Consider the following 26,755-nt stretch of genomic DNA (forward strand, 5'->3'; position numbering starts at 1 on the left):
AATGAATTTACACTTGCAACAAGGTGATTTTTTATACCCCACCATGAAAATGGCCAGGGCATACAATTTTTGTTCTGTTTGTATTCATCCAAAACACTTTGCATTTAGTTTAGTTTCAAAGGAACTGTTCCAAAATTTTTTATCAAAATTCATACCAGTTGCATATTTGTGGAGCTATTCAACTTTATCATAATTTTCTTACGTTGACCTTTCCTATGACCTTGACCTCCAATTCCTAGTTTGGCCTTGAGCTCTGTTTCAAAGAATTTATTCAAGATATTTTTATCAAAAGTCATACACTGATACAAACTGTTGAGAACTACTCAACTGTGTCAGTTTTCTTTTTTACCTTGACCGTTCAATGTGAGAGAATTAACATGAAACTATGAGACTTCATTTAGCTATTTGAATCAACACCACATATGGAAAGTTAGACAGAGAATTTATTACTTCAGTAGTTGGGAGCTTTTTATCGATGGTGGTCTGGTTTATTTATCAGAGGTTTGGGTCATTTGTAGATAAACCACAGAGAATGACCAGAAAACAGAGAAGGGCTGTCAGGATGGAGCAGAAAAAAGCCGAAGTGGAATACAGGGAAAAATTAGAGGTAATTAATCACATTACTTATAGGTGATACAGCATTATGGCATCAGCTTCATATGAAATATGATCCCTGTATAATGAATAATGATTGTTCTCATGTATTTTTAATTACAGAGTGATAAACAGAAAAAGTCGTCAAGGTAAGAAGGAAAATGTTATCTGATGAAGTCTTGATATTTTTAATTTTTTTTTTTTAATTTCCTTTATTTGGTTTCATTCTTTTATGGCTTTTTGCAATTATTAATGATTTTGATCTTTTAATACAGTGAGAAAGAATCTCGAGATGAACTTACAGAAATGTTGAAATCTTCACTGCAAGCTGTGCAAGAGCATCTTAGGTAGGTGATCTAAATAAAAATTTTGTCAAAATTCTGCTTTATCTATCAAAGTCACAGAGGAAAACAGAAAAATTCATGTTGAATATTTATAACAGTGAAATGAGGAACCAAAAGTCCCAGTCTCAGCAGGAGCAGGCTTCACAAAATCCATTCCTGCAGGATCTAATGTCACGAGTTCAGTCACACATTCAGGCTCCCAAAGATGGCACCAGCAGTTCCTCAATGTCTGCTCCACCCAGCTCACAGTCCACTACTACCCCACACAACATTCCACACAAACCTTTCATGCAGATCACAACTGTAACCAGCATGGGAACTAGTTCAGGGGTACCGGGAACCAGCTGGGCTTCACAGATGCAGCCACATCAAGCAAGATCAGCTTCTATCTCTCCTTATGTACCTATGTCCAGTAATGCCTCTAATTTACCATCTAATACATTTGAATATGGCCATGGTAGCAAAGGAGCACAGCCAGCTAGCTGGAGTAGTTTTGGAAGCGATTTGAGTGGTGAGGTGTCGTCTGCCATTCATGGACAGACAGTATCGCAACCTGTCCAAAAAGTACAGGAAGTGTTTGATTATGGACACAAGTCAAAAGCTGAATCTGCAAGTAGCAAACCTGAGCTCCAAAAAGGTAAATGTTTAGGAAATATTGAATTTAATTAAATTATTTATATTTGTTTCTATGAGGACAAAATATTTTTCAATTCACAACAAAATATTCTCCAGGTAATGCTACAGCAACTTCTTCGCAAGCCAATCCACAGACAGACATTCACAGTTTAACAATAGAGAGCATCAGTGAAATTCTTAAGGTAGCAAAGAACCTGCAAGCTTCTCAAGCGAAAATGAAAGATAATACTGAAAAACAGAAGGAAATGTCGGAGCAACAAAAGAAAGCTAATCAAGAAAACTTGAAGAGAAATAGTGTTGGTGAGTTTTTGAAGAACTTTCCACCAAGTGTTAGTGACAATTCTTCCCAAGGAAATAAAAACTCCATGGACAAGAATGTGTCTGGTCAGTCATCGAGTGGTCCAACTGGAACCAGAGTGCAATTTCATGGTTCTCAAGGAAGAAATATAAATAATCAGAGAAATCAAAATTTAGAACAGCAAGGAAACAACAACCTGCAGAAAAATATGTCATCAGAGCAGAATGTGCAGAAGCCCGAGTCCCCACCTGTGGATACCTTTCTAGGAATGGTGGAATCCAGGTATGAAAGACAGAAACAAAGAGAGGAGGAAGACAGGAGGAAAAGAATGGATAAAACTTCATCAGAAAACAGGGGCTCTCTTGGTGGGCAGCAGGGTGGAGGAAATAATACCCAGCCTCTACAAGGGACTGGAAGGGGATCATCTCTTCCCAGAGGACCATCATCCTCTTCATCTTTTAGAACAGGACAACCACATTCAAACAGATCATCATTTGGACCAGGTCATTCAAATACATCCATGAATAATCGACCAGGGCAAAGACAACATTCCTCAATGCAGAACAGACCAGGGCAGAACATGCAAAATAGACCAGGTCAGAACATGCAAAATAGACCAGGCCAGAACATGCAAAATAGACTCAGCCAAGGACAAACTGGACAAAATAGACCAGGTGATAATACAGTAAATAGGCCAGGGCAAAATAGACCAGGACAAAGTACACAGAATAGACTTGGACAAAATACACAAAATAGACCTGGTCAAATGAAAACACAAAACCAAGGGTACACGAGTATGTCACAGTCAAACGTTCAGAAAAAGAGTGATGCTGAATCCATAACAGAACTAATGTCAGCCAATGAACTGCAGTCTTGGGAGAACTTGCAGCGACAGTTGAGACAGTCATACTTGGAGGATCAAATATCTGGACCAACAATGTCTGCCTATGACCAGCGCCTACAGCAGGGAAATCAGCAACCATCATCACAACAGCAAACTAGTTCGCTTGACTGGTTCCGACAATCCAAACAGCTACAAATGCAAGACAAGTTAAAAAGGCAGATGGCGCCAAAAGGAATTCTGAAGGGAGGTATGCAGTCTTTTATTGAAGTTTTTTTAATTAGATTTTGCAAGAGAGGGGGTGTAAAAGTTTGTTACTATGAAATATCTATTGAATACATGTTGATTTGAAATGTAAGAAGTTAACTTTTTTTGGTTTTCACTTGAAACTTTTGATTTTAGTTCCCAGTACCGCAAGTAAAATTTGGGCAGAGGAAGACATGGATTTTCACACAACTCCACAACAGACAGCTAAATGGGGACAAGGTGTGGCCTCGTTTGACTACTCTGGCAGGTCGAACAAGGGACAGAACTCCAACCTAGTGCATTATGCAAATTCCGACTCTGACTGACTTTGATTTAAAAATTTATATATACAGTCTGTGGTGTAGAAAAAAAATTCAGTAACTTTGAAATGTTGAATGTTTTACCCATTTACCTGTATTATCACAAAAGGTTGTATGAAAAAAAAATCATGAATTAAATTGCATGTGTGTATATGTGTGTGTGTGGTTTGTATTTTTTTGAAATATTTCTTATTTCCAGATTAAATATTATGAATGGTGTGGGAGGAAATGATGTAAGATTCTTCATTTTTCTATAATATTGTTCAATTGTTATTTTAATTGTAAAATACTTTTTATGTATAAAATGATACAATTATTGTTAAAATCATATTTAAAATGCATGATGAAATTTTCTATACTTCAATTGTTGCAGATATACATATGTTGTTTTTCTTTTATTACCATCAATATTATAACTGGACAGTTTTCCCACTCTGTGGTTTTCATTTTTTCTGACTATTTCTTATATACCCGGTATTGATTCAATGCTCAATGAATTCTGACTTAAAAATGAAATATGAATTAAGTGCTTAATACTGGTAATCAATATTCAATAAATATTGGTAGAAATACTGGTACATAGGGAAAATGTTGTTAAGGATAGATTTTCCAAAAATAAAATGAACTTCAAGATGATAAATTAATGGATTTGTTATTATTATATTTCAGATGCCATTTTCACTTCAGTGCCAAACCCAATTGCTTCAGTTTTGATTTTAAGAAAATGCACCCATTTTTAAGACTGATAAGTACATATTATAGATACTGCATAAAATATTCTTGTCATTCAGGTTGCAGAAAGGGGAAACAATTTCATGTAAGAGTATCTGAAGATTATGTTAACACAAGTTCATTTGTATGTTTTTTAAGAATACTGCCAACTGTATGCAACAGTATTTTGACTGTTACTTCTTTGAAGTGTACTTAAAAATTGCACTAGCAGTTTTGAAGTTACATTTTTGTTTACCTGGTAATGAATAACAGTTATTTGTTAACTAATGTGAACTTCAGTGGATGTCATTTTCACAATTCTTCATGAAAAAAGCAAAAATAAAATTCATCATAAATAAGACTTGATAATCATAATGTATTAGGCACTTCAGAGTTAATTCATTCATGCAGTCAATTTTCTAAACATCATGCCTTAGGCTATTTTTGGTGTGGGGGTAATCTTGGCTTCTGTTCGCTATTATTTATAATATTCAAAATTAAGAAAGAGGTTGAATTGCGTTGGCCCACTGTTGGAAAGAGATGATGAGACTTGTGAAAATAAAATATAAGTGGCAGCGGTGGGATTCGAACCCACGCCTCATTGAGACTGGTGCCTAAAACCAGCGCCTTAGACCACTCGGCCACGCTACCTTATTTCTTACCCGGCTATTAATGTGTTATAGTATAAAATAAGAAATTAAAATTATTTATAATATGGTAGATATGGTTTTGTTTTTAAATTTTGTGTCGGTAGTGACTTTTCTGAATGTCTCAAACATTGCTATCAATTGGGGGAATATTTACAAGATCATATTAATGCTTTTCCGTGAGGCGATATTCGGAAATCTCGAACACTGTAAACATAAAAGATTTCACCTCCTTACACTATGGAATCGACCGAGGTGTTTCGAATGAACCAAGGTCATGCGGTGTTTACGGGAACATAAATAGAGCCTACATACATACATACGGTAAGCATACTGTCCTGCTTGAAATAGATAATGAATAAATATATTGACATGCGATAAAGAGAGATGATTTCTCATCCATAGTGTAAAGTTGATCATTACTAATTTAGATTTTGTTTAAAAAGAGGTCTAAACAATTGATGTATTACTCATCAGGGAATTCTAAGAAAATCTGGATATGTGTGCATGGATTATGTTGCAAAATGTCACATAGTACACTTACGGAAATAATTGTTTGTTAAATCTGCTGAAACATTTGAAATGTCATAGTTTATTCTCATTTGATTTAGATAACTTACATCCTTGGGTCGAGAAATTTCTGACACAAGAAATTCAACATGGACAAGGAACGTATTTTACATGGAATTCCAAATGACAGGAATATTTATGGATACAATTCAACAAATATTATTTGATTTTGTGTTTTGAATAAAACTTACAACAGGACATTCAGGTGAAAGAGAAGTCCACCATTGACTATGTCTCAATCGATTTCATCCACTGAAAGTGATGGGGACATCATACTGTACCCATTAACTTACTTTACCGATGATGAAGAAGAACAAGACCAAGATGAGAGTTCTAATGATGCGTCCGATGAGAGAGATTCAGAAAATGAGGTGGAGGAAAGCAAACCGAAAGCTCATATGACCCTAAGACAGAGGCGACTCTCTAAATCGTACTCCCCTCTCGCAAATTTAAAATTGAAAGTAAAAGCTGGTCAGACCCGTGCTCATAATCGCTGGATTTCAGCAATCAAAAAAGCAAGGGATTTGTCAGACCCCTGGGCCAGTTTTCACATAGAGGACATAGTAACAGAAACTTGTATCAGACATAGGTACAACCCACACAGAAAAACATGGACAAAGGATGAAGTTCAAGTCAAGATGATGCAAAAGGTACATATTAATTTTCTGAATTCTTTATTGAACTTAAGTGTTGAAATATAAATTTGGAGTTTCAGAGTATTGTCACAATATATTGTTCAGCTGCATTTGTAATTTTAGCATCAGAATTTATAATGTATATATATTTTTTTACTTTTTAGCCCTTCAATCGTGGTGCAATGAGACAGTGTTTTAGACTGTAAGTATATCTTTATATTTATTGACTGCTTTTCATGAATTAAAAAAAAAATATCATTAGAATAAGTTCATGAAGAATGAGTCATATTTGCAACAGATTGTGAAAAGAAAAAAAAGGCATATGGAAGTAAGTGGCCCTAAGTGATGTATATAAACATAGAGATGATTTAGGTTGTGTGTGTGTGTGTGTGTGTTCAAAAATGAAGACATTCATACGATATGAATAAATGTATCAAATCTATCTGTTTTTTATTTGAAACAGTTTGAATAATTATAATTAAGTCATAATCATATGGCACATGTGCATGTACAGCTCTATGTAGTCAAAGATATTTTTTGGCTGTTAAATGTATAGTTTATAAATTAACTCTTGCTAGTATAAATATTATGTTAAGTCGTGAACAATCATAATTGTACAAGCCAAAATATTTGATGGGGAAAAATTGGATAACTAGCACCTTTTTCTAATCTTTTTGAAAGCCCTGTGATTATAGTCTAATGTCCCATGTGCCAAAAATTTAGTTTTTTTTTTTTTTTTGGAAATTCTTGGCTTTCGCGATCGAATGCAATAAACAAGTTTATAATCTAATAATTATTGTATCCATGCATACTTAATTATATTCATATATATCCTAGAATGCTCAGTAGCACTTGCATATTTCTTTTGATTCATTGTCTCTTTATTGAAAACCTTATTAAAGGATAGTAATTTCCCATTTGCATGTGTGGATGCTACACATCTACGCACAGTAGCTCAAAACTATTTCTGCATCTAACGCAATACATTGATTTTTTTTAAAGAAATGAGCAACCGTGAATTATTGACTTCCATTTCATCACTGTACAACTGTCATTTCCAAGAAACTGATTGGTATTTTTCAGACTAGGATAGACTATCATTGGTGTCATTAATAAAATGATGATTAGTTCCACATGATTACTATAAGAAGAAAAAATTGAGGGTGAATTTGAATGTTTAGTAAGGAAAGTGTAATAGATTTTTCAAACGAAGGGGAATTTTTTAATTTGTGATGAAAAAAGATCAATACAGTCGGATTACTTTTGAAAAAATGTTTTTGTTCAAGCTGGTACTAGCTATTTTGAAAAGTATGATGGTAGCAGTAGCTGTGAAGGTTGTGGGTGTATGCCTGTGTATCATTTGTTTTAAGTGGATATTCTCACAGACAAGCTAGACACACAACTGTTATTTATACATGATGTATAGTTACATGTATTTGTGTTAAACATTATTTTTGCTCAAGTTCTTAAAAGTGATGAACACTTACATAGCAGTAGCTGCAATAATGTAGCCCTCTCCGATTTTTTTTTTTGGGAGAGGCTCTCCTGAAAATATCAGATTTAAAAAAAATCGGAGAGGGCTACATTATTGCAGCTAACATAGCAGTAATGTTGGTTTCCTATTTTTGACAAATGTTGACAATGTTTTTAAAAATCTTTAATGACGAACAAGAAACAGCCCACATTTTTGTTGTCAAAGTGCTGAAGTGCATTCAGTGCAAATTATGCATAATTTTAATACCACAGCAAACTTCCTAGTTTTCTCATGATGAGAAACTTGTAATAATTGTGGTAGAGGGATTTGTGACAGGCACAAAATTTATGAGAGTGTCTCTTAACATGATACATTATAATTATTACTGAAGAACATTTTGAATCCATTTCAAAAAGAAACATTAATTCACATGCAAGAATATTAGAGGTTTTTCATTGTAACATATTGAAAAAGTATATTCGAAAAAGAGAAGTATACAGTTGAATATTCTGTAGTAGAAAAGGAGGAATGAATAAAGAAAATATTGCTGGACTGGGAATCGAACCCAGGACCCCTGTATCACCAGTCAGGTGCTCTAACTCAGGCCATTGTCCACAGTCCATGAAGCCCTCACTGCTACAAATAATATATTTACATTAGCATAACAGCCCCATTTTTTTCTGAAGGTACAGACTTTTCCTTTGTGAACAAACATCGGGCTGTTAATCAAATTTAGTAAGTTAATTTAGTTTCACGATGTATTTGATCTGGAATCAGTGGAAGAAATTTGAAATATCATATGAAACATTTTGTCTTTGTTAATTATCCTACAGCTTTTAAACAACAAAAAAGGAAATCTTAGATACATGGGTATTATTACTGATCCTACTATGTAGAGTCTGTCCCATATCTTACACAAGTTTTAAGAGAGTTAGATCATGCTGATCATGAGTGTGCATGTGCCCGTTAGCACTTCAAATTGACAATGACAGATAGTCGGCAGTAAATCTGATGGAATGTCAATACATACTGAACATACTAAAAGCTCAAACATTGTGTTCAAAACAGTATTTGCGGATTCTGTCATTTGAAATTAAATTCAGTTTTTGAAGTGAAATGTTTTTCTCTGACAAGGAAATTAATTGTTTTTTATGGGGGGTTTTTTCTTGAACTTTGGTTGAAATTCAATATATTATTGCGAGTTTTGCCTGATTAATTTTAAAGACCTAGAGTCAAGTTTTGGGGAAAAGGTCTTTGACCAGAGAGATCTGATAAACAGAATTTTACAGCTATCTTATGTTGTTATCCCAGAACGGGCACCTTGACTCATTAGTAGTAAACACTGCAAAACCTCACGTAAGCTGCTTAGCTAGCAATGGTAAACAATGAAATGTTGACACGAATATAGGTAATAGGTGAGGTGACCTCTTACTGAAAGTAAAGCAGGTAGATCATTGATGTATATTTAGGTATATAGAAAAGAAGGAAACAAATATATAGGATTTTTATAGAGTGCAAAAGCAAGGAGGTCAAATCAATATCATGTCATGAATATGATTAAATTCTGATTATCATTATGTATAAAGCTAAGTAATAGACTTAGGAGAGACCTTGAATTTTCCCTTTCATGAAAGTGCAGATATAATGTTCACAGATCAGGTATCCATAAAAAATGTTTACACTGAACCACCACATCCATAACTCTCATATCTAAAATTAGTACTGGAGTTAAAACTTTCATCTGTAGACTACTTTTAGAAAGAAAGTCAGTATATTGGTTTGAAGTCAAAATCACAATTAAGGTCAACAGACAACAAGCAGAATCAGAAACAAAAAGTGGCTCTGTTTTAGTTGGTGAAAAAATCTTCTACAATTTGAAATAACCAGTGTGCAGATACATGTATTCCTAAAGTATCCATTTCAAAGTAATATTTCAACAATTCCATTTTCTTACATACAAAGAATTAAGAAATCAATAATAATAATATCTTGTTAAGAAAAATCAATTCTCAGTTCATGTTCTTGTAAAAATATATTGATGGTGGCAGCCCAAAAATAGAATTCATTTGACTTCTTTATGAAGTTGAGGCACCTAACCAATGACAAATACACTGTAGCACAAATTAAAAACATCTCCCAGCACGACCTTCTTGATGAACGTTATGAATTTTTTTCATATGATGTTAACCTCAAGAAACTTAATAATTTTTGCCGAGAAATTTTTTCACAGAAAAGTTTAAAATTTAATTTATCATAATATCATACCTTTCAATAATAAGAACTTTACTATAAATACTTAGTTCACAATTTGAATTTGATTTTTTATGCACATAAAGCTATAGGTATTTCTCACTCCCAATTCACCCTTGTTATTTTTTTCAAAGTTGAGCAATGCTGAGTTAAGCATTTAATGCATATAATGTAGATCACCAAGTTTTGTTAAACCTTATTTTCTACATAATATATATCAAGATAGCTATCTGGTTCAAATGTATTTTATATGCGAGATCAAATATTCATGAATTGTGGTTATTGTTATATAGCAGTATAAACTTTAATGATATATAAGTTTACATGAGAATGAAATTTTCACAAGCAGTTAATATAATCTCGCTTCATTACGTAAAAATGTATTTTTCATAGAAAGTGATTTACAGTGCTACAAGTGTGGAAATATTGACAAGTTGGAAACCAAGAGGCATGTTACTAACATGCAGAATCATAAATAACAGAGATTTGCAATTGTTCAAAGTCTGGTGTGATCTTGCGGTCCCTATTGTTTACTTTTTTCAAATCTATCGCAATTTAAATCACAAAAGTCTTTAAAATTATCCGGGATAACCAAGTAAAACTTTTTAAATTTATTTTAACAAATTATTCAGGATGATATATTTATGTAATTAAGTTTCTTGATTTAATGCAATAACAAAAGAGAAATCTGAAATTGCAGAAGGTGACTCATGGTCGAATATATCGCAGCTATTTCGCCAACTTTCAGTCACTGACTTCTTTAATTTGCCTAGTTTAGTTTTAAAAAGCAATATATAGTTTTAAAACTTTGCAAATCATACACCCATCTATAATAATATTAATATTAATTGAACTTTAGATAGAAATACACAACTAATAAGGAGTTATTTTTAGGATAATACCAGGACTGTTGAATACTCTTGTAAACAAACATCTTAATGGAGGAATTGTGAATCTGTTATTTATGCCTTAATTTGCTACTAGACTTACAGTTTTCACTTACCAAATTTTTCATATGACTAAGTTGTCAAACTTATCTATTGATCAGTTTAACCATGGTTACAGTATATACATGCAGGCATTTTTGCCACATACAATTTTCATATGCATGAATATACATATGATCTAAATATGACTCACATATGATCCTCATATGAAACTCACTTCATATAAGGATCATATGTGGCACTTTTCCTTATGAGTATGATCCAATTTTTTTCCTCATGATTTCAGGAAGAAGATCTCAACATTCTCACGTAGTGGTGACTGGAGAAATGCGCAGAATTATGTTGCCAAGCGATACATTGAAGATGTGGATCGTGAAGTTTATTTCCAAGATGTCCGTCTGCAGATGGATGCAAAAGTCTGGGGAGAGGAATATAACAGGCATAACCCCCCGAAAAAGGTAAAGAAAACAGACAAAAGAAGGTAAAGAAAACAGGCATAACCCCACCCTCACCCCAAACCCCAAAGAAGGTAAAGAAAACAGGCATAACCCCACCCTCACCCCAAACCCCAAAGAAGGTAAAGAAAACAGGCATAACCCCACCCTCACCCCAAACCCCAAAGAAGGTAAAGAAAATGGGCATAACCCCCACACCCTAGAAGGAAAAGCTGGATCTTTTTTCCAAGATTCCTTGTGGCATTATGACTTTTTAGTTAAAGTGGATTTAGAGCATTTTGATTATGATTAAAAGGTTGAGTGTGAAGTAAAACTTTTAAATTTCAGTTGCAAGAAAAGAACTTGAAGTAACATGTTAATACTGTACTTGCTTTTTTTCCTGTTGAATCTTTCAGAACTTTGGAACATTTTCTTTAATAAAAGAGAAAATAAATTTTTGTCTCAGCTGATTAATTTTATTTAATATTTTGGTGTAGGTGGACATCTTTCAGATGTACATTCTGGAGTTCAAGGAGAGACCAGGAGAGCCCTTGTACCATTTGGAACACTTCATTGAAGGAGAATATATCAAGTACAACTCAAACTCAGGTTTTGTTGATGAAAATCTCCGCTACACTCCTCAGGTAAGTGATCAGAAGCTGAATTTCTTTTCAAGTATTATTTCAGAATTCAGATTACTGTAGATGTACATTATCCACTTGGGATTAATTTCCGCTATGTACGCAGTCACAACTTTTCTGCAGAAATTTGTCACAGTGTACTTAAAATTCATTAATTAAGGACATAAAATGAAATCTGCATAATTTTCTTCTTGTGGATTGAGCAGAAATTGTGATTCCGCAGAATTATGACCCATTGGAAAAAAAGTATGATTACAGTAATGTGGAAGCATTATGATGAGTAAAATATCTGAATTATTAAGGATTTTCAATTCTATATACTTTAGATTATTCCTGTTTTCTAATTTGCTCGCTGTCAGATTTTGAACATTGTAATTGCTTATGAATGGATGGTAATAAAAAATCAAAGAAATAATACATGGGACCAAATATTCATTATTTTATGCTCAATTTTCTTCTTTTAGGCATTCAGCCATTTTACATTTGAGCGTTCAGGCCATACCTTGATTGTGGTGGACATTCAGGGGGTGGGGGATCTATACACAGATCCCCAGATACACACTGTGGGATCAGGTGAATATGGGGATGGAAATCTTGGAGCCAAGGGTATGGCTCTGTTCTTCCACACTCACATCTGTAATGATATTTGTCACAGCCTCAATCTCACTGAGTTTGACTTGTCCCCAAAAGAGATAGCATCAAATAAAGATTTTTTGAGAGCACAGGTTTGTATATTGAGTAATTTTTGAATTGTATGATTTTTTTTAAATATTAGAAAAATTGTTGAGAATTATACTCCACTTCTATATCCTATTATGGTTGAACTTTAATATTAAACTCTTGAAGCCGAAACCTATTCAGTATAATTTCATTTACCTGTCAAGATAAAAGATGGTAATGGCATTCAGATCAGATCTTTTGCATGCATTAGAGAAGACAGCTGTTTCAATCCAGAAGTTTACTATTTTAGAATTTTTATTGCAGAGGAAGTCGATGATAAAGACTAAAATCCGCGGAGAAGTAGAACAGTGCCTCTCTCTGTCTCCATCCACAGAGAAAGTTGACATCACAAGATTCCTTGATCGCCAGCGGTCATCTTCCTCGGTGCTCAGTGATGGTCACACACCACCAACTGACCCTGAAAGCACCAGCAATGATGAGGAACCAATGTCCCTAGACAGCCCCAGTCCAAGACCATTTGGGGTTCGATTCAGATCACCTAGTGACACAGATAGCCAGTCATCCATGACAAGAGAGGTCAGTTTTAAATAGTTTGTTATTATTAAAACATACCAATATCTGTTGTAAACTGTATTTGTCTCTATTTATGTTTATTGCAGTTATGATCAAAACACAGCGAAAAAAAGTAGAAAAATGGAGTGTGGAGTTTTTTATTTATTGCAAAAAAATGTGAAGCATTTTGTATCTGTGTTTTGAAAGTGAATTTTGACCATTTGAGTTGCTGGTACATGTAGTAGATCTGAAAAATATTTGATACCATATATTCTTTGTGTTTGTGAAGGGATCCAGAAATAAAAGTGAGAGGTTCATGGCCATAGAGGTAGACATTGGCATACTCAACTTGAGTTCACAAAGTGCTTTTGAAAGTTAATAAGTTGTTTGTAGTTTTTTTTGTGAGGCATTGAAATTTAGCTTGTGTGAAGTGGTTTAAAGGATTTTTGGAATCAAGGCAAAACAAAGAAAAAAAAAGAAGTTTGTAGTAAATTGATTGAAATCCATTTATTATTTTTCTATAGTGTGGATCTTAATTAATGTAACACCTCCCTAACTGTTTAATCATGTTTATATCCCAAAATTTAATATCTGTCTGTGTGTGAAATATATGTACTAAAAGTGTTGATGTGTTGTTGAAATATTAATTAAATGTTACTTACCAAAATCTTAAAAACTAAGATCTGAAAATTGAGATTTGTAGTCCTAAGATAAGGCATGCCAGTATTTCGTCCCGAAATTTTAAGACACGTTAACTTTACAAGGATTTTATTTTTTTTAGAAATTAAAAGGTAAATAAATTTTCCTCAAATATTACCATAAAAATTGCTGAAAGAGTAAATTATGTACTTATTATTTCTAAATATATCCTAGTCTGAAAAATCAGGCAATATATGTAGAATTACACTTTTTTTTTGTACATTGATACCATTAACCATAACTTTTAAAATTAGTCTCCACAGTTTGAAAGTCAGGTAATATGAACATATTTAACATATGCAACCTTTATTTTATTGTCATTTCGTTCATATCTCCAAGTCATTGAAAATAAATTAGGACCTACATGCAAGATTTCTACTACTTGTATTTCTCTGATGCTTTTCTTACACAAACTAGAAGATGACTAACCAATTCAACTTTGACCCACTTCTTACCAAACACACTAACCACACTAACCACTCACCAAACCTACACATACCGGTAACGTATCACGTTTTCTTTGTCAAGATTTTACTCTACTTTCTCTTGTAGATGTATATACATATGTATTCTAAGAAATTTTTGGCCCCCACTTTTTTTGTGCATTATCTTTTGCCAATTTTATGTGAAAAATGTTTTGAGAACGTAAACAAAAGGCACATAAATCATATGAATTCTAAAGAGAAACAATTACATGTATGTAGTATCTTGGAATTTAGATATGCGCAGAATCATATTGTAATGGATTTCAGTGAAAATGGGGCAAAAATTTCTTAGTTTATGGTAGAAACATTGAAGGCACATGTAGATTTCTTCAAACATGATAAATATTGAAATACTGTGATTAAACAAGATTTTTCAAAATTCTTTTGATTTCCTTTTTCTTTTTTTATCAATCCTGTTAATCACTTTAAGTTTTTATTATCAGAGATTACATTCTCACTTATGATGATATTACAATGTATTGAAGATAATATTTGACACTCCCTAAATTTGTGAAGATTTTGTCTCACTTGTATATACCAAATAACTGTCTCACAATTATAAGGTGTCATGAAAATTAGGTGATCTGCAGTATACTTACCAATCAATTGGTTCTGGGAAAGTACCGGTAACCATTTGTTCTCTGAAAATTAGTGATGAGAGGTATATTGCTTTTTTAACTGTAAAATAAGCAAGTAGAGCGGGGCAACATTTTTTATTTCTTTTGTGATTCATGGAGAGAAAGCAAGACAAATGTTTTTGAAACAGAAGTAGAGTCTGGAGATAAAAAACAAGACAACAAATGATATGCATATGTAAAATTTTGGGGATGAAAGAAAAGGATCAGGGCTTTTATATGGAACTTTCAAGCATCTTATGACACAACACATAGCTGTAGTCTGATTTGAACAATTAGGAATGGATAACCACTGTCAATCTTAAATTTTACAATAAGCTGTGATATGCAGACTGGAACATCAAAGTTTAAAAGCAATTGTTGGGATAACATTGCTTGTATATGTATCTTTGTATTTAAAAAAGAAGATTTTTTTCATGTTTCATTTTAGTAATATTGTTTATCACACTGCTCAACGCGTTATCGGCTATTCGGTTGTTATTGGACATTCGGTGCAAGGAAGGCAAAGTTTAGAAAATATAGGTGATTTTAAATTTCTTAATTCAACGATAATTGCGTACTTCAGCAAACAAAGTTTGTGATCTTAGGCAGATAAATGATTATACATGTACTTTAAGCAGCAAAAAGAACAAACCAAATCACTCTCTTTCTAGAGATATACAGCTCTTTCAAATGATATTTTATTAAAATTTCGGAATATTTCATCACATTTTGGCTTTTGAAGAAGTCAAAATCAGATTATTCTATAAAACAAAACGGTTTATTTATTCTATGGACAATCATATACCTGTAGATAAGCAGACTGAGATCAAAAATCCAAATTAAGGGTTAGTTAACAGGCATCTAAAATGTCTCGTTAGGTTAAAACATGTTATCGTCAACAAAGTTGATGTTGCCGGATAATTCGGTTTTTACGGGTGTACGTTATCGGAAACTCAGGTTAAAAAGTTTCTTTCAGCTTTAGAAATAGATTGGGAAAAAAAGTAATTTATAATCTGTTAATCCTTGAAAATAGCAGACATAATGTGTTTTAAGGGTATGCGATCCTCAGCCATGAAGGATAACTCTTAAAATTATTATTTAATTGAAAAAGTCTCAACATGAAGCTTGAAATTGAAAGCTATTCATGCAACAATTTCCATTTTATGCATCTTAATATGATTTAAGGTTTTTGAATTCTTAGAAAGGATCTTGTAAAAAGTTGACATTTGTTCCTTATAAAAGTAAAAAAATAAATACAGTTTTAGATGAATAGGATTTTCGTGAGTCTAACCTTAAACACCAATGCTTTTTAGCATTATATGAAATTGGAATGGATTTGTGATGTCTTGCAATTATAGCACAAGCTTTTTACACTATGTATTATATAAATTTTGGAAGAAAATGGAATACCTATACATGTAAAACCAAAGAAGTATTTAAAAAACATGCAAATTTCTCTAAATGCCTGGATACCTATTATTTTTTAACTTAAAATATATTTGTTGATCAGTTTTCAATTAGAAAATGCATAGTTGATGTTTCTATTCGTCTTCTGAATATATTGGAGATTTAATAATTTTCCCTATGTACATGTAATATGATAAACTATAATGATTAACTTTGAAGAAATACAGTGGGTAAATATACATTAATTTGTGAATTCAGAGATATTTTTGTGAGCATTTTCAATTACATAACTGCTGAGGATCTGAATACCTTAAGTAATTTTTGAAAATTTTCCAGCTTTCTATTGTTATTTTGTTTTGATACTTGTAGATGTATATAAATAAGAATAATTATTATAATTATGATTTTATAATATAACTCCCTATCTGTTCAATCATTTTTCTGTTATCCATTAAACATTATATATATTACATGTATATAACAAATCTATATTAGTCATGTCTTCCGAAATTACTGTAGGTCGCTTAAATTCCACTAGGTTAAAATTTCACGATTTCTCAAAAAGTACCAATCGCGATGGTTTTAATTTCATGCTACAAGAAATTAATTTAAATTTCGTATAAGCATTTAAACGTTTTTAAAAACTAATGATAGCATTCACGATAGGTTTAATTTCGCAGAAAAATGATGAATCGCGAACATAGTGAAATTAAAATCATAGTGATTATTTTCCAATCTACAGTATGTCATTTGGTGCTCAAATGAGCCTAGAAGGCTAAATGTTTTTATGTCCAATATAGAGGTCGCCCGTGTGGCGCAGTGGTTAGAGCGTCTGCTCTAGAGTCGCGAAGTAAGGAGTTGATCCTTACGTCATGGGTTCGAATCCCACTGCGGGGCGTGGAGACCGGTCCTTCGGATGAGACCGTATAAACCGAGGTCCCATGTCGCAGTAGGTGCTGGCACGAAAAAGATCCCTAACTGCTCAATGGCCGTAAGTGCGGAGTATAGGACAAAATTTGCAGCTCTCCACCGGCAAGTGGTGGCGTCTCCATATGAGTGAAAAATTCTCGAGAGGGACGTTAAACAACATACAAACAAACAAAATCCAATATAGAGCGATGGCATTGTTTGTGTCAAACCATTTGATTTAAAGGTTTGAAATAGAGGAAATAGAATGAGGAACATATCGCAAAGAAATATTTCTTTATAAATTAAATTTTAAAAAAAAACGTCAAATTTCCCAAACACGTGAACAACACTTTTTGGGGGGGGGGGGGGGGGTCTGGTCGATTCACTTCACTTCTTCATATGTTTAACTTTTTCTACAAACAGTGATCCGCGTTTTCAATGAAGGGGGGATGCCATGGGTCTTTTTTATTTGCTTGAGTATAAAAGTTCAATAACTCTGCAAATTCAAGGTGAGGTTCGAACCTCCCCAACACCCCCCCCCTCCCCTCCAGCTCCAAGCATGAGCTCCACCTACACATTGAATTATCTACGGGTTTACCATTTGGCCGATAATGATACAGAGCACACTGTGGGTGTGACCGATCGACAGGGGGTGTTTATTCCTTCTTGGCCACTAAACCAACCACTGATGTTTTCTCTGTTCCAAATTTATATTGTTTCAATAGACTTCTGAGCTTGATTACTGTTCATTATCTTCATAATTTCCTTCCGTCAGTAACGCTTTTTGAAAACCAGTAAAGTCAATCTCTTTTTTTCCTCAAAAGTTAGAATTCTAGGTCATATTTGGCTTAACACCGTTTTGGGAAATTCATTAAACCACCCTTGAGTTTAGATTCTTTAATTGCTTTATACCAAACTAAAACATGTATGTACTTTGTACTAACAAAAGGCGGTTAAGGGTAGATCAAAAATGCAAAGTCAACGAATAAAGACGAAGCAAGAAAAACAGAGATAAAAACGAAGAACAGTGAGTAACTGAAAGGCAAGCATAGAAAACTAAGAATAAATTACTTTGAATTCAGCAATTACTTTGAGAGTCTTTTATATTGCGAATAATGCAAAGTAAGAATCGCAATAATTAAATCTGGAATCTGCATTTTGGTTACAATAGAGATTTATAATTCTAAGGTTTTAAAACTTATACCAAATTTTCGAACAGGTTAAGATCACACACATTTCAGTGATTATGAGAAATGCCAAAAACACTCATTTTTTTTTTAAAGTTACATATTCTAAAAAGAGACAAATGATAGCCAAAAAATTCAAATTGTGTGCCTGCCATTTTAAATATTTAGATTTAATGAAGTTTTCTGTTGTTTCTTTACATTTTCCTAATCTATGACAACCTTTGTTTCTGATAACAAATCGAAATTTCCGATAACAAAGTGAACCATTCAACCGTATTTCCGATAACATCCTACAAGTTAAAAAACGGGAAATTTTACCTTTTAATTGCATCTTTTCTAGATTCTGACGATGTCCCATTGTTGACAATAACTAATGTTAGGTAAATATAAGGATTTTGAAGAAAGAGGCTATATGCAGCAATGTCAATCGGACAAAAACTTGCAAAATATAACAAATTTGATTTTTAAAGTCTTCCCAAGACTCACAAATACTATGATAAAACATATTGGGGCTTTATTTTGTATCTGTATTCATTCTTGTTCACAAAAAGCACAATCAACATTCTCTGTTTCTATTTTTACAATGTTTACTTGCAACAATTTACTAACCTGTCAAAAGTTGTTATCCACCGAATGCCCGATAACAACCGAATAGCCGATAACACGTTGAGCAGTGTGTTTATAGACTTAGTGATCCATTTTAGGAGGAGAGGGCTGAATTCAGTAGGATGGCAGGTCAGCACGCCAGACCATCTTGTGTGGCCCTAGAGAAAGACTTCCGGAAATTAATGAACCACAAGATTGGAGACTCCATCTTGGGCAAAGTGAGTTTGAGATTTGGAGTATTTAATTCATTAATTAAGAGATATTTTCAATGAAAGAATTTGCAAAAACTATATTGGTGTACAGTTACTGCAAGAGTTTAAGAAATGAATGCTGTGGGGACCGGCAATAGAAATTATCAGTCTCTATTTGGTCTCATATGCAAGTACAATTTTTCAAATTTTTTATTGAAAAAAAATGGCTTGAAAAGATACTTGTATAAAGTTTGAATTTGCTAGAGTATGAATTTTTGCTGTGTTATCTCAGGTGTTAACATATATTAATTACCGGTACATCTTGTGTATATGACCTTTAAACATGTCAAATTATTACTGTTTCTCAAATTGGCATCTTTATTGGGAATGCAAATACAGTCAGACCTCATTATCTCAAAGTCGATGGGACAGAAAAAAAGATGTCTAAGGGTTTGAGATATCGAGATCAAATTACAAAAAGAAAAAGTGGTGAGGACTTCAACATATCAAAGGTATTCAAGATAAAGATGCTGGAGATACCCAAAGTCTTCAACTGTATAATGAAAATGAACACTGCAAGTTTTTTTAACCCCTATACAACGCATGTATTACAGATCTTTTTCTTCAAAACTTTTTAGCATTATACTAATTTGCAGTCGTCTGATAACAGGTTCACCATGAAATGGCTAAATACCACGAGGTCGGAAAGTTTGTTGTTGGGAAAACAGTAAACGATGAAAATGAAATTGACTGGGAGTCAGCCATCTTTCACGAGGAACATGCCGCAGAGCTTGGAGAGCTGGAGGCCATGGTAACCATGGCCAGACTGTATCTAGGAATCGACAGGGATGTCCTGGTCAACTGTGTGGTGGAGGTGAGTGTGTTTCAGTGTTGATGGCCATGTTAACAGTATTGCATTGTATGACAGTAAACTAAAGCTGTTTTACCAGTGAGAGACGGAGGTTGCATTGGTAATGAAGTTTTGAGATGGATAATGATCAAACATAAGATTGATTACAGTAAAACATTGAGATAATTATTCCCATTAAGATAATTTCTAATTATTAGCTCTACAGGTTGTAGACAAGAAGTGCTTTTGTGTCCATGTAACTGTTTCTCTGCCTATTTGTTTGTCCTACTGTGAACAAATTTTCACATGCTTATTTTGCAGTTTGGTACACAAGTAGACTACATCAAGATACAAAATTCTAGATATATATTTTTGATTTCAATGAATGGCATTGCCATGGTTACTTTGAATAGAATACTGTAGATTCCTTATTTTACGCGAGTACCTAATATCGCGAAATGGCCCTAGGGCGTCAAATCGCGAGAACAATAATTCGCGAATGAGTGATTTATCTAGAGATTTTACATACATTAAAGTACCATATAAATAAATGCGAGTTATTTTATTTCGCGAGTGGTGCTTCTCGCGTAATTACGCGATAATTAATTCCTCACGTATATTTAGGAATCTACAGTACTGCATGAAATTCTAAAAAATCATGACTGTTTCTACAATTTTGGTAAGATTTTTATACAATTTTGTGCACAAGTAGATTACATCAAGTTGCATAATACTTGTATATATGTGTTGTTTTGGATACTTGGGTATTGTTACTAAAAATACATGAATATGTGAATTTCTTTCAAAATGCTAATCCTCCTCCACTTTTGAATTGGTTTAAATGTAACTTTATGCAAGTTTAGAAAACATAAAGATGCATGATTCTGTAAATAAAACTTAAAAAGACATGGCTCAAATCCAGGTGCAACATGTGGACTTATATGAATTTAAACCTGTAGAGCTATAGTCTCATGAGAGACTTCTGATTCATCTTCTTACATTTGTGCATGTGGCTGTAGGATACTTAGAATATGGAGCCATTATTTAAGATTCAGGTATTTGAAAAGCTTAAACATTTTTTTCTTCAGCCAAGTGATGAGCACACTAATCGAGGAGTGGACTTCATGGTAGAGGCTGCTGAAGCAGGGGATAGGGGGGCCATGGTCTACATGGCCAGAGCTTTTGAAACTGGACAGGGACTGGGCACTTGCAGGTAAGGTATTATGTTCTTGAATCAAAGTAGTCTGAGAGTAGAGTGACTCATGTGTTAACACCAAAGTAATTGACATAGTCAGTATAGAGAGTACCATTTGACCTTTCACCCCATACATGCTACAGTGATGTCAGAAAATAAAGACTTTCTATTTAAAAGTCAAATTTTAGCGGCATTGTCATGCCTGCTAAAGAGATTTAAGGTGAAATGATTTGTAAAAGAAGAAACCTATAGATTTAGGTGTTTGTGGTTGAGGTCAAAGACTAGTAGGTTTTAAGAATGTTGTAGAAATGATATTAAGAGTAGGGTAGGACTTCTCAGTCTGAAGTTCAGGATAGAAAGCCAAAGTGAAATTTTGAAGTTGAAGTACAATATAACGGGGTACATGCTATCGTTATCTAAATGTTATCTTTCCAAATGAATGTTTGATATTTAATGCCAGTAGAATATGGTAAAGAAATACCTTGCTTTGTGATACTAGTATTATATAAAAATTTTCTTAATATTTCATTCAATTTTACAATTAAAAGTATGTTTATTTTATAGTGATTTTACTTAATTAATTTTTAGCTCATTTGAAAAGTATGAAATGGTTTGTTAATCGTTGTAAAAATATTGTTTTCAGTCTCAATCTCAATGGAATATACATGTACATACACATGTATTTGCATGAATTGTGGCCATAGCTATCTATTGTCGATAAAAGTATATGTCAAACTTTTTTGCATTTAATTATTCTGCTATTACACATAAATGTAGTTGATGTACACTGTTGCTTATTTATTTTTTTAATATTTGAAAACATCTTATTTTATTTTAATATTTGAAAACAGTTTAAACCTCTATTTGAGAACTGACTGTTGTTAAAAAATTTCTAGGTCTTTCTGAAGATAAATGTCTCCAAAACACATGTAATTCAATAAATGAATATGAATTAATTACTGTATGCAGGGAAATTTTTGCCCCCGTTTTATTTTTGCCCCTTTCGCCCTACTCACACGTGGGTGAATTTAAAATGGGGCAAATTCAAAGAACACAGTATAATTTCTTAAACAAAACTGTGACTGGGAGAATTTTAAATGGGGCAAAATTGTTTGCAAGTATGAAAGGGTAAAAATATGGGGCGAAAATAACATTGTATACAGTACTTGGTACACATAATTGATATTTTCTTATAATAAGATGGCCATGACATTAAGGTAGATGACCATTACGTTAAGAGAAATAACTAATTACCTGTAATGAACTGACCATACATTGAAATAAATGTCCATGACATTAAAATAAATGACTAATTACCTGTAATGAACTGATAGGTCCATTTCCTGGGAGGATGCAGTTTATTGGTATGAGCAGGCAGTGAAGACCCAGGATAACGATGAAGGGGGCCAGTACGACTGTACAATCAATGATCCTGCCTACCAGCTGATGGCTAAACAGGCAGAGCTTTATAGACAGGGAGGGCATGGGTTACAGAAGGACCCCCAGAGAGCAGGTTAGTATGGGGAGGGGGCAAGTATAGGCAAAGAGTAGTGTATTTGTTTCCTACTTATTCTGTGCACCTAAGCCAGCATGATATTATCAGCTTGTAGGGAATTACAATCATTCAGTGAAATCTTTCCTTAGATAAAAAAATAATTTTCTCTTATAAAAGACAACAACTGATCAGAAGATACCTGATTAACATGATTTGCATTAAGTGCATTTTAGCGTGTTTTAACACATAAATCCCTATCCTCTTTCTTTAGGAGAACTCTATAATGAGGCAGCTGAAGCTGCTATGGAAGCCATGAAGGGTCGTCTGGCCACCAAGTATTTCACCCTGGCAGAGGAGGCATATGGTGAAATGGAGGAGGACAAGGAGGAAACAACTGGGTAGGAGAGGGAGGACACAGCTGGAGGAAGGGGCCCCAAGTAGGGGATTTAAGTGCTATGGGAAAAAACACTGTAAATAACAATTTATTTTTGAAGGTTGTACATTGTATTTTGGCAGTGACCTATACCTGGAACATGGTTACTATAGCATAAAAGAGTTTTCAAATTTGTAGATCTTTTTTAATTCAGTCATTATTAGTCATATGCAACTCTTGCTTTGAAACCGAGAAACCTTATACTGTTCTAATGTTCCAAGCATATTTGTGAAAACATTGAAATCACATGTTTTGTTATGATATTTTTTTCTTCTTCTTCTCTATTCTGTGTTCTGATCTCGAACTTGTCTTCAAGTTTTTGTCTTTGAGAGATTTTAGTACATGTATTAAGAAGTATTTTATTTTTTGTGCTCAGTAAACACTGTATGTTAAACTTTGTTTATTTTATTGGAATTCACTATTTTTGTATTTTGTCATTGGTGTCTTTTACAGTTATCAATCTTTTTTCAATATTTACATGTAGTGGGAAATCCAAGTTTATAACCAGTAAATTTATCCACAGCAAGGTTCTAGTTAATGATTTACAAATTAAACAAGATTTGAAAGTTTTTCATATTCCTATTCAGCATGTAAATACCTCTCTTAATTTTTTAATCATTTTTCAAGAAAGTGTTTTATATTAAGGCTCCAATGATTCTATGATGTCAAGTAACCTCATTTATTTTTGTATGTTGTTATTTTTTAATGATTTTACAGCTGTTGTGCATATAACCTTGCTTATCATCTATTACCTGCGTGGCTTTTTTCTTGCCTGATTTTAGTCAAAGAAGCAAATTTGGTTATTAAAAGTGCATGGGTTCATAACTAGTCATTTAAAATTCACTACAATCTAAATGTAGATTTAATTTTGTGTGTTCAGCTAACAAATAAAATCACTGGTAATCATAGTTAAAATAGAAATGTGTTCAATACTTTTCATACTTGAAGGACAATTTCCTACGAGAAATATTTTTTTACATTTTCTACTTTTCTTTAATGTGATTAAATCAAATTAAATAATTAACAAAGGCAAGTATTTGCTTTCATATTTACATTAATTATGCAACACATTGTCCTGCTTTTCCTAAAATTTTGTGATAAATTTTCTGTTGTGAAGATGTGTGTTTAACAGTCTTTCATATCCACCACTTTTCTTTTTCTCAAATTTGCTGTGATTTTTTTTCTTGTCACTTTCAGCCACTAATAATACTCTTACTTTATGCAATACACATATTTTGCTAATTAACAATATTTTATTTTTAAAATGTGTATTTTTGCCACATTTTTAGGGGGGAGGGGTGTATGTGTTAAATAATCAGGCCTCTGCATTTGTAAAAGCAAGGATACACAGATTTGACTTCATCCAGAAAGCAGGATATACACTGTACATGTACATTTAACATGAGAATTTAAAATTGAGTGCAGAAATTTTGGAGGGGGTGAATTTCACAAAAATCTCAGATTTTAAAAAGTCCTGTTTAAAAGATTGATTTTACATCTCAAGCACTCAAAAGTTTTGTGATGTATTAAAGGGGATTAGTTTTTATAAGAAACCCTTTTTAACAAAACCATGTAGTTTACCACTAGATATATGGATCTAGGAACATTGTAGGAACATTTGTGCCATTAGTAAATTGTTTTGTCTGGTCTTTAGTATTACAGTATTCCAGGATTATTTTAGTATTCCAAGACTCAAGTGAACTTTTATTTTCACTCTAAATTTCATATAGTCGTATATTGTGTCATTGGCTTAATTCATTGTTTTAATTTGGCATGTCTTCAGGTTACAGTCACTTTTAAACAGATTAATTTGTTATTGGTGCTTGTTGATCTGTTTGTGTGTTATAGGCTGGAAGACATGACAAACATTCATGCATGCTATTCAACCATAGATAAGCATTGTTAGTACATGTAATTACTGTTAAACATGCATAATGTTTTAAAACAGCTGTTAATTTGACTTTTTATCTCACAATAAATGTTAAACTGTTATTTGAAGCTTTCTTTTTTGATTGAAATGGATGAATCTGTTTCATTTCTTGAACATTATGATTGAAGAAGTACTGTATACAGAGTTATTTTTGCTCCATGTTATTTTTGCCCTCACACACTTTCAAACAATTTTGCCCCATTCTAAATTAACCCAGACACATTTGTGTTGAAAGAGATAATGCTGTTTAATTTTAATTCACCTTGTTTAAATTTGCCCACTTGCAACAAGGGCAAAAGAGGCAAAAATAAAATGGAGGTGAAAATTTCTTTGTATACAGTATATTTTAGTTCTCAAAATTATTACATCCCTAATGTGTTGCCAGTTACGAACCAGTATTAATCATGATCTCTATTATGCAGAGGATGAGACAGTTGAAACTTTTTGGGCCTTTCTGACAAGCAGAAAAACAACCTTGAATGTATTATGTTAGCGTCCATGACAACCCCCCTTTTCATAAACATTGAAGTAAATGAAGGGAGGCCTCTTATCTGTAGAGTCTGGAACTAAACTTCATTGAATGTAATGATACAACCTAAATAAACTATAAGTAGACAATCAACTCTGAATAACCAGTACTTAAGGTATGTCACTCGTCAGCCTTTTAGAAAAGTTCAGTCAGAACCTTTAACTACAAAACTATTCATTACAATTCAATTTCTATAACATATTTGAATTAAACACTGTAAAATGTTCAACATTCAATTAAAAAACTGCTCAAAAATTCATGAAGAAGCAAGATTTATAAGGGACTATTTCTTGTGGTGGAAGGATATTTAGCAGAAAATTCTGCAAATCTACACATTTATTGAATTTAATATCTTGGAACTTTAGCCTCACATACGGTTCATATAACTGACCGATCAGCACTTAAGTCGTAAAAAGTTTGATACGAGAAAATATTCTATTGCTTATTTAGATTTTTGATACCCCAAATATGAGACTTTTTAAGTGCCAAAAGGTCCCACAATAATTTACACGTATTAATTTGCATGATTTGTTCAATGATAAATATTATTCAAACTATTTTACGTAAAATAAGATTGTGTTTATTGCCATGGTTACATCTGATAAAATGTGATAATGGTTAAAGTGATTAACCAAAGAGTTACAATTTAAGTGCAAAAAGGTCAACTTAATTGTACCGTAGCTCAATTATATGCACACTGACCCCCCATTTTCTCTGCGATTTTGAGTCATACTATACGAGTACTTATCCAAAATATACTTCTCAAAAAATCCTTGATATAACAAATTTCACGAGTGACATACCTTAAATTGATAGAAAGCAACTCCATTTTGTATAAATTTTTAACATTCTGTGACGTAAATACATTCCAAGATGTTTTCCAAGCTCACCGTAAAGGCTTAAGAAGATGTGATTGGAGGACGAGAGTAACTGATATGTTTCATGTGTGAGGGCTTAGTCCTTCAGGAGATCTGGATAGGATTGTCAGAGATGAGTGTTCTGACACTGGCCAACAGGCACTTGACATTCTAATCTTTCTTTTAATGCCCTAGAACATGACCCAGTGATGACTGGTTTTTTTTTACCTAATTTGAAAGTTGTAGACTGGTATTGCCTGTCTCTATCGTACGAAAGCTTATATTGCATATATCAGACAGGCCAGGGCAGTCTAGACAAGTTGAAGGTTTTTTTTAAGGGTTTCCTGATCAAGCCAGATGTTTAAACTTTTTGTTTACATCAATACAGCAGATTCATAAATTGGCACAGTTGTTTGAATGACTTTGAGACCATTTTAACAAAGTACAAGCACAGACGACATAAAATGATTATTAGAATTTCCTCTTTAGTTTTATACACACTGGCAAGTGCATGTACAGTGTACAATGTACTTTGATAAAATTC

The 26,755-nt window shown here is 33.1% G+C and overlaps 2 protein-coding genes and 1 non-coding gene across 4 annotated transcripts in view; 2 read left to right on the forward strand and 1 right to left on the reverse strand.

Moving 5' to 3' along the window:
• LOC133190731 (uncharacterized) overlaps positions 1 to 3,630 on the forward strand; it is a 38,623-nt gene extending 34,993 nt beyond the window's left edge. The window contains exons 15-20 of the mRNA XM_061326418.1: positions 519 to 607; positions 718 to 743; positions 870 to 941; positions 1,037 to 1,575; positions 1,671 to 2,963; positions 3,116 to 3,630. Coding sequence (XP_061182402.1) covers positions 519 to 607; positions 718 to 743; positions 870 to 941; positions 1,037 to 1,575; positions 1,671 to 2,963; positions 3,116 to 3,285 — 2,189 coding nt within the window. The 3' untranslated portion in view covers positions 3,286 to 3,630. The remainder of the gene's footprint in view (positions 1 to 518; positions 608 to 717; positions 744 to 869; positions 942 to 1,036; positions 1,576 to 1,670; positions 2,964 to 3,115) is intronic.
• A 930-nt stretch (positions 3,631 to 4,560) lies between these two features.
• Trnal-uag (transfer RNA leucine (anticodon UAG)) lies at positions 4,561 to 4,641 on the reverse strand. The gene has a single exon. It is a non-coding gene; the product is annotated as a tRNA-Leu (tRNA).
• A 607-nt stretch (positions 4,642 to 5,248) lies between these two features.
• On the forward strand, positions 5,249 to 24,887 carry LOC133190448 (eukaryotic elongation factor 2 kinase-like). 2 transcript variants are annotated; one of them, XM_061326095.1, is made up of 12 exons: positions 5,249 to 5,857; positions 6,007 to 6,044; positions 10,800 to 10,971; positions 11,445 to 11,591; positions 12,053 to 12,313; positions 12,573 to 12,845; positions 13,111 to 13,149; positions 18,830 to 18,949; positions 19,593 to 19,796; positions 20,861 to 20,985; positions 22,302 to 22,480; positions 22,734 to 24,887. In XM_061326095.1, exons 1-12 carry the CDS (start codon positions 5,438 to 5,440, stop codon positions 22,862 to 22,864), a joined length of 2,109 nt encoding a protein of 702 aa, XP_061182079.1. In that variant the 5' UTR covers positions 5,249 to 5,437; the 3' UTR covers positions 22,865 to 24,887. The 2 variants fall into 2 exon arrangements, with proteins under 2 accessions (XP_061182079.1, XP_061182080.1); XM_061326096.1 differs by lacking the exon at positions 13,111 to 13,149.
• The last annotated feature ends 1,868 nt before the right edge of the window (positions 24,888 to 26,755 follow it).

Source organism: Saccostrea echinata, unplaced genomic scaffold, assembly GCF_033153115.1.
Source record: "Saccostrea echinata isolate AGI-Se365-2 ecotype Australia unplaced genomic scaffold, CSIRO_AGI_Sech_v1 ptg000022l, whole genome shotgun sequence".
NCBI lineage: Eukaryota > Metazoa > Mollusca > Bivalvia > Ostreida > Ostreidae > Saccostrea > Saccostrea echinata.

What these genes read in the sequence shown, in the direction of transcription:
- LOC133190448 (XM_061326095.1), top strand. Translation starts at nt 5,438, where the DNA reads ATGTCTCAATCGATTTCATCCACTGAAAGTGATGGGGACATCATACTG. An exon ending in GGCATAACCCCCCGAAAAAG is followed by an intron (nt 10,972 to 11,444) that starts GTAAAGAAAACA and finishes ATTTTGGTGTAG; the next exon opens with GTGGACATCTTTCAGATGTA. An exon ending in TGGTCAACTGTGTGGTGGAG is followed by an intron (nt 19,797 to 20,860) that starts GTGAGTGTGTTT and finishes TTTTTTCTTCAG; the next exon opens with CCAAGTGATGAGCACACTAA.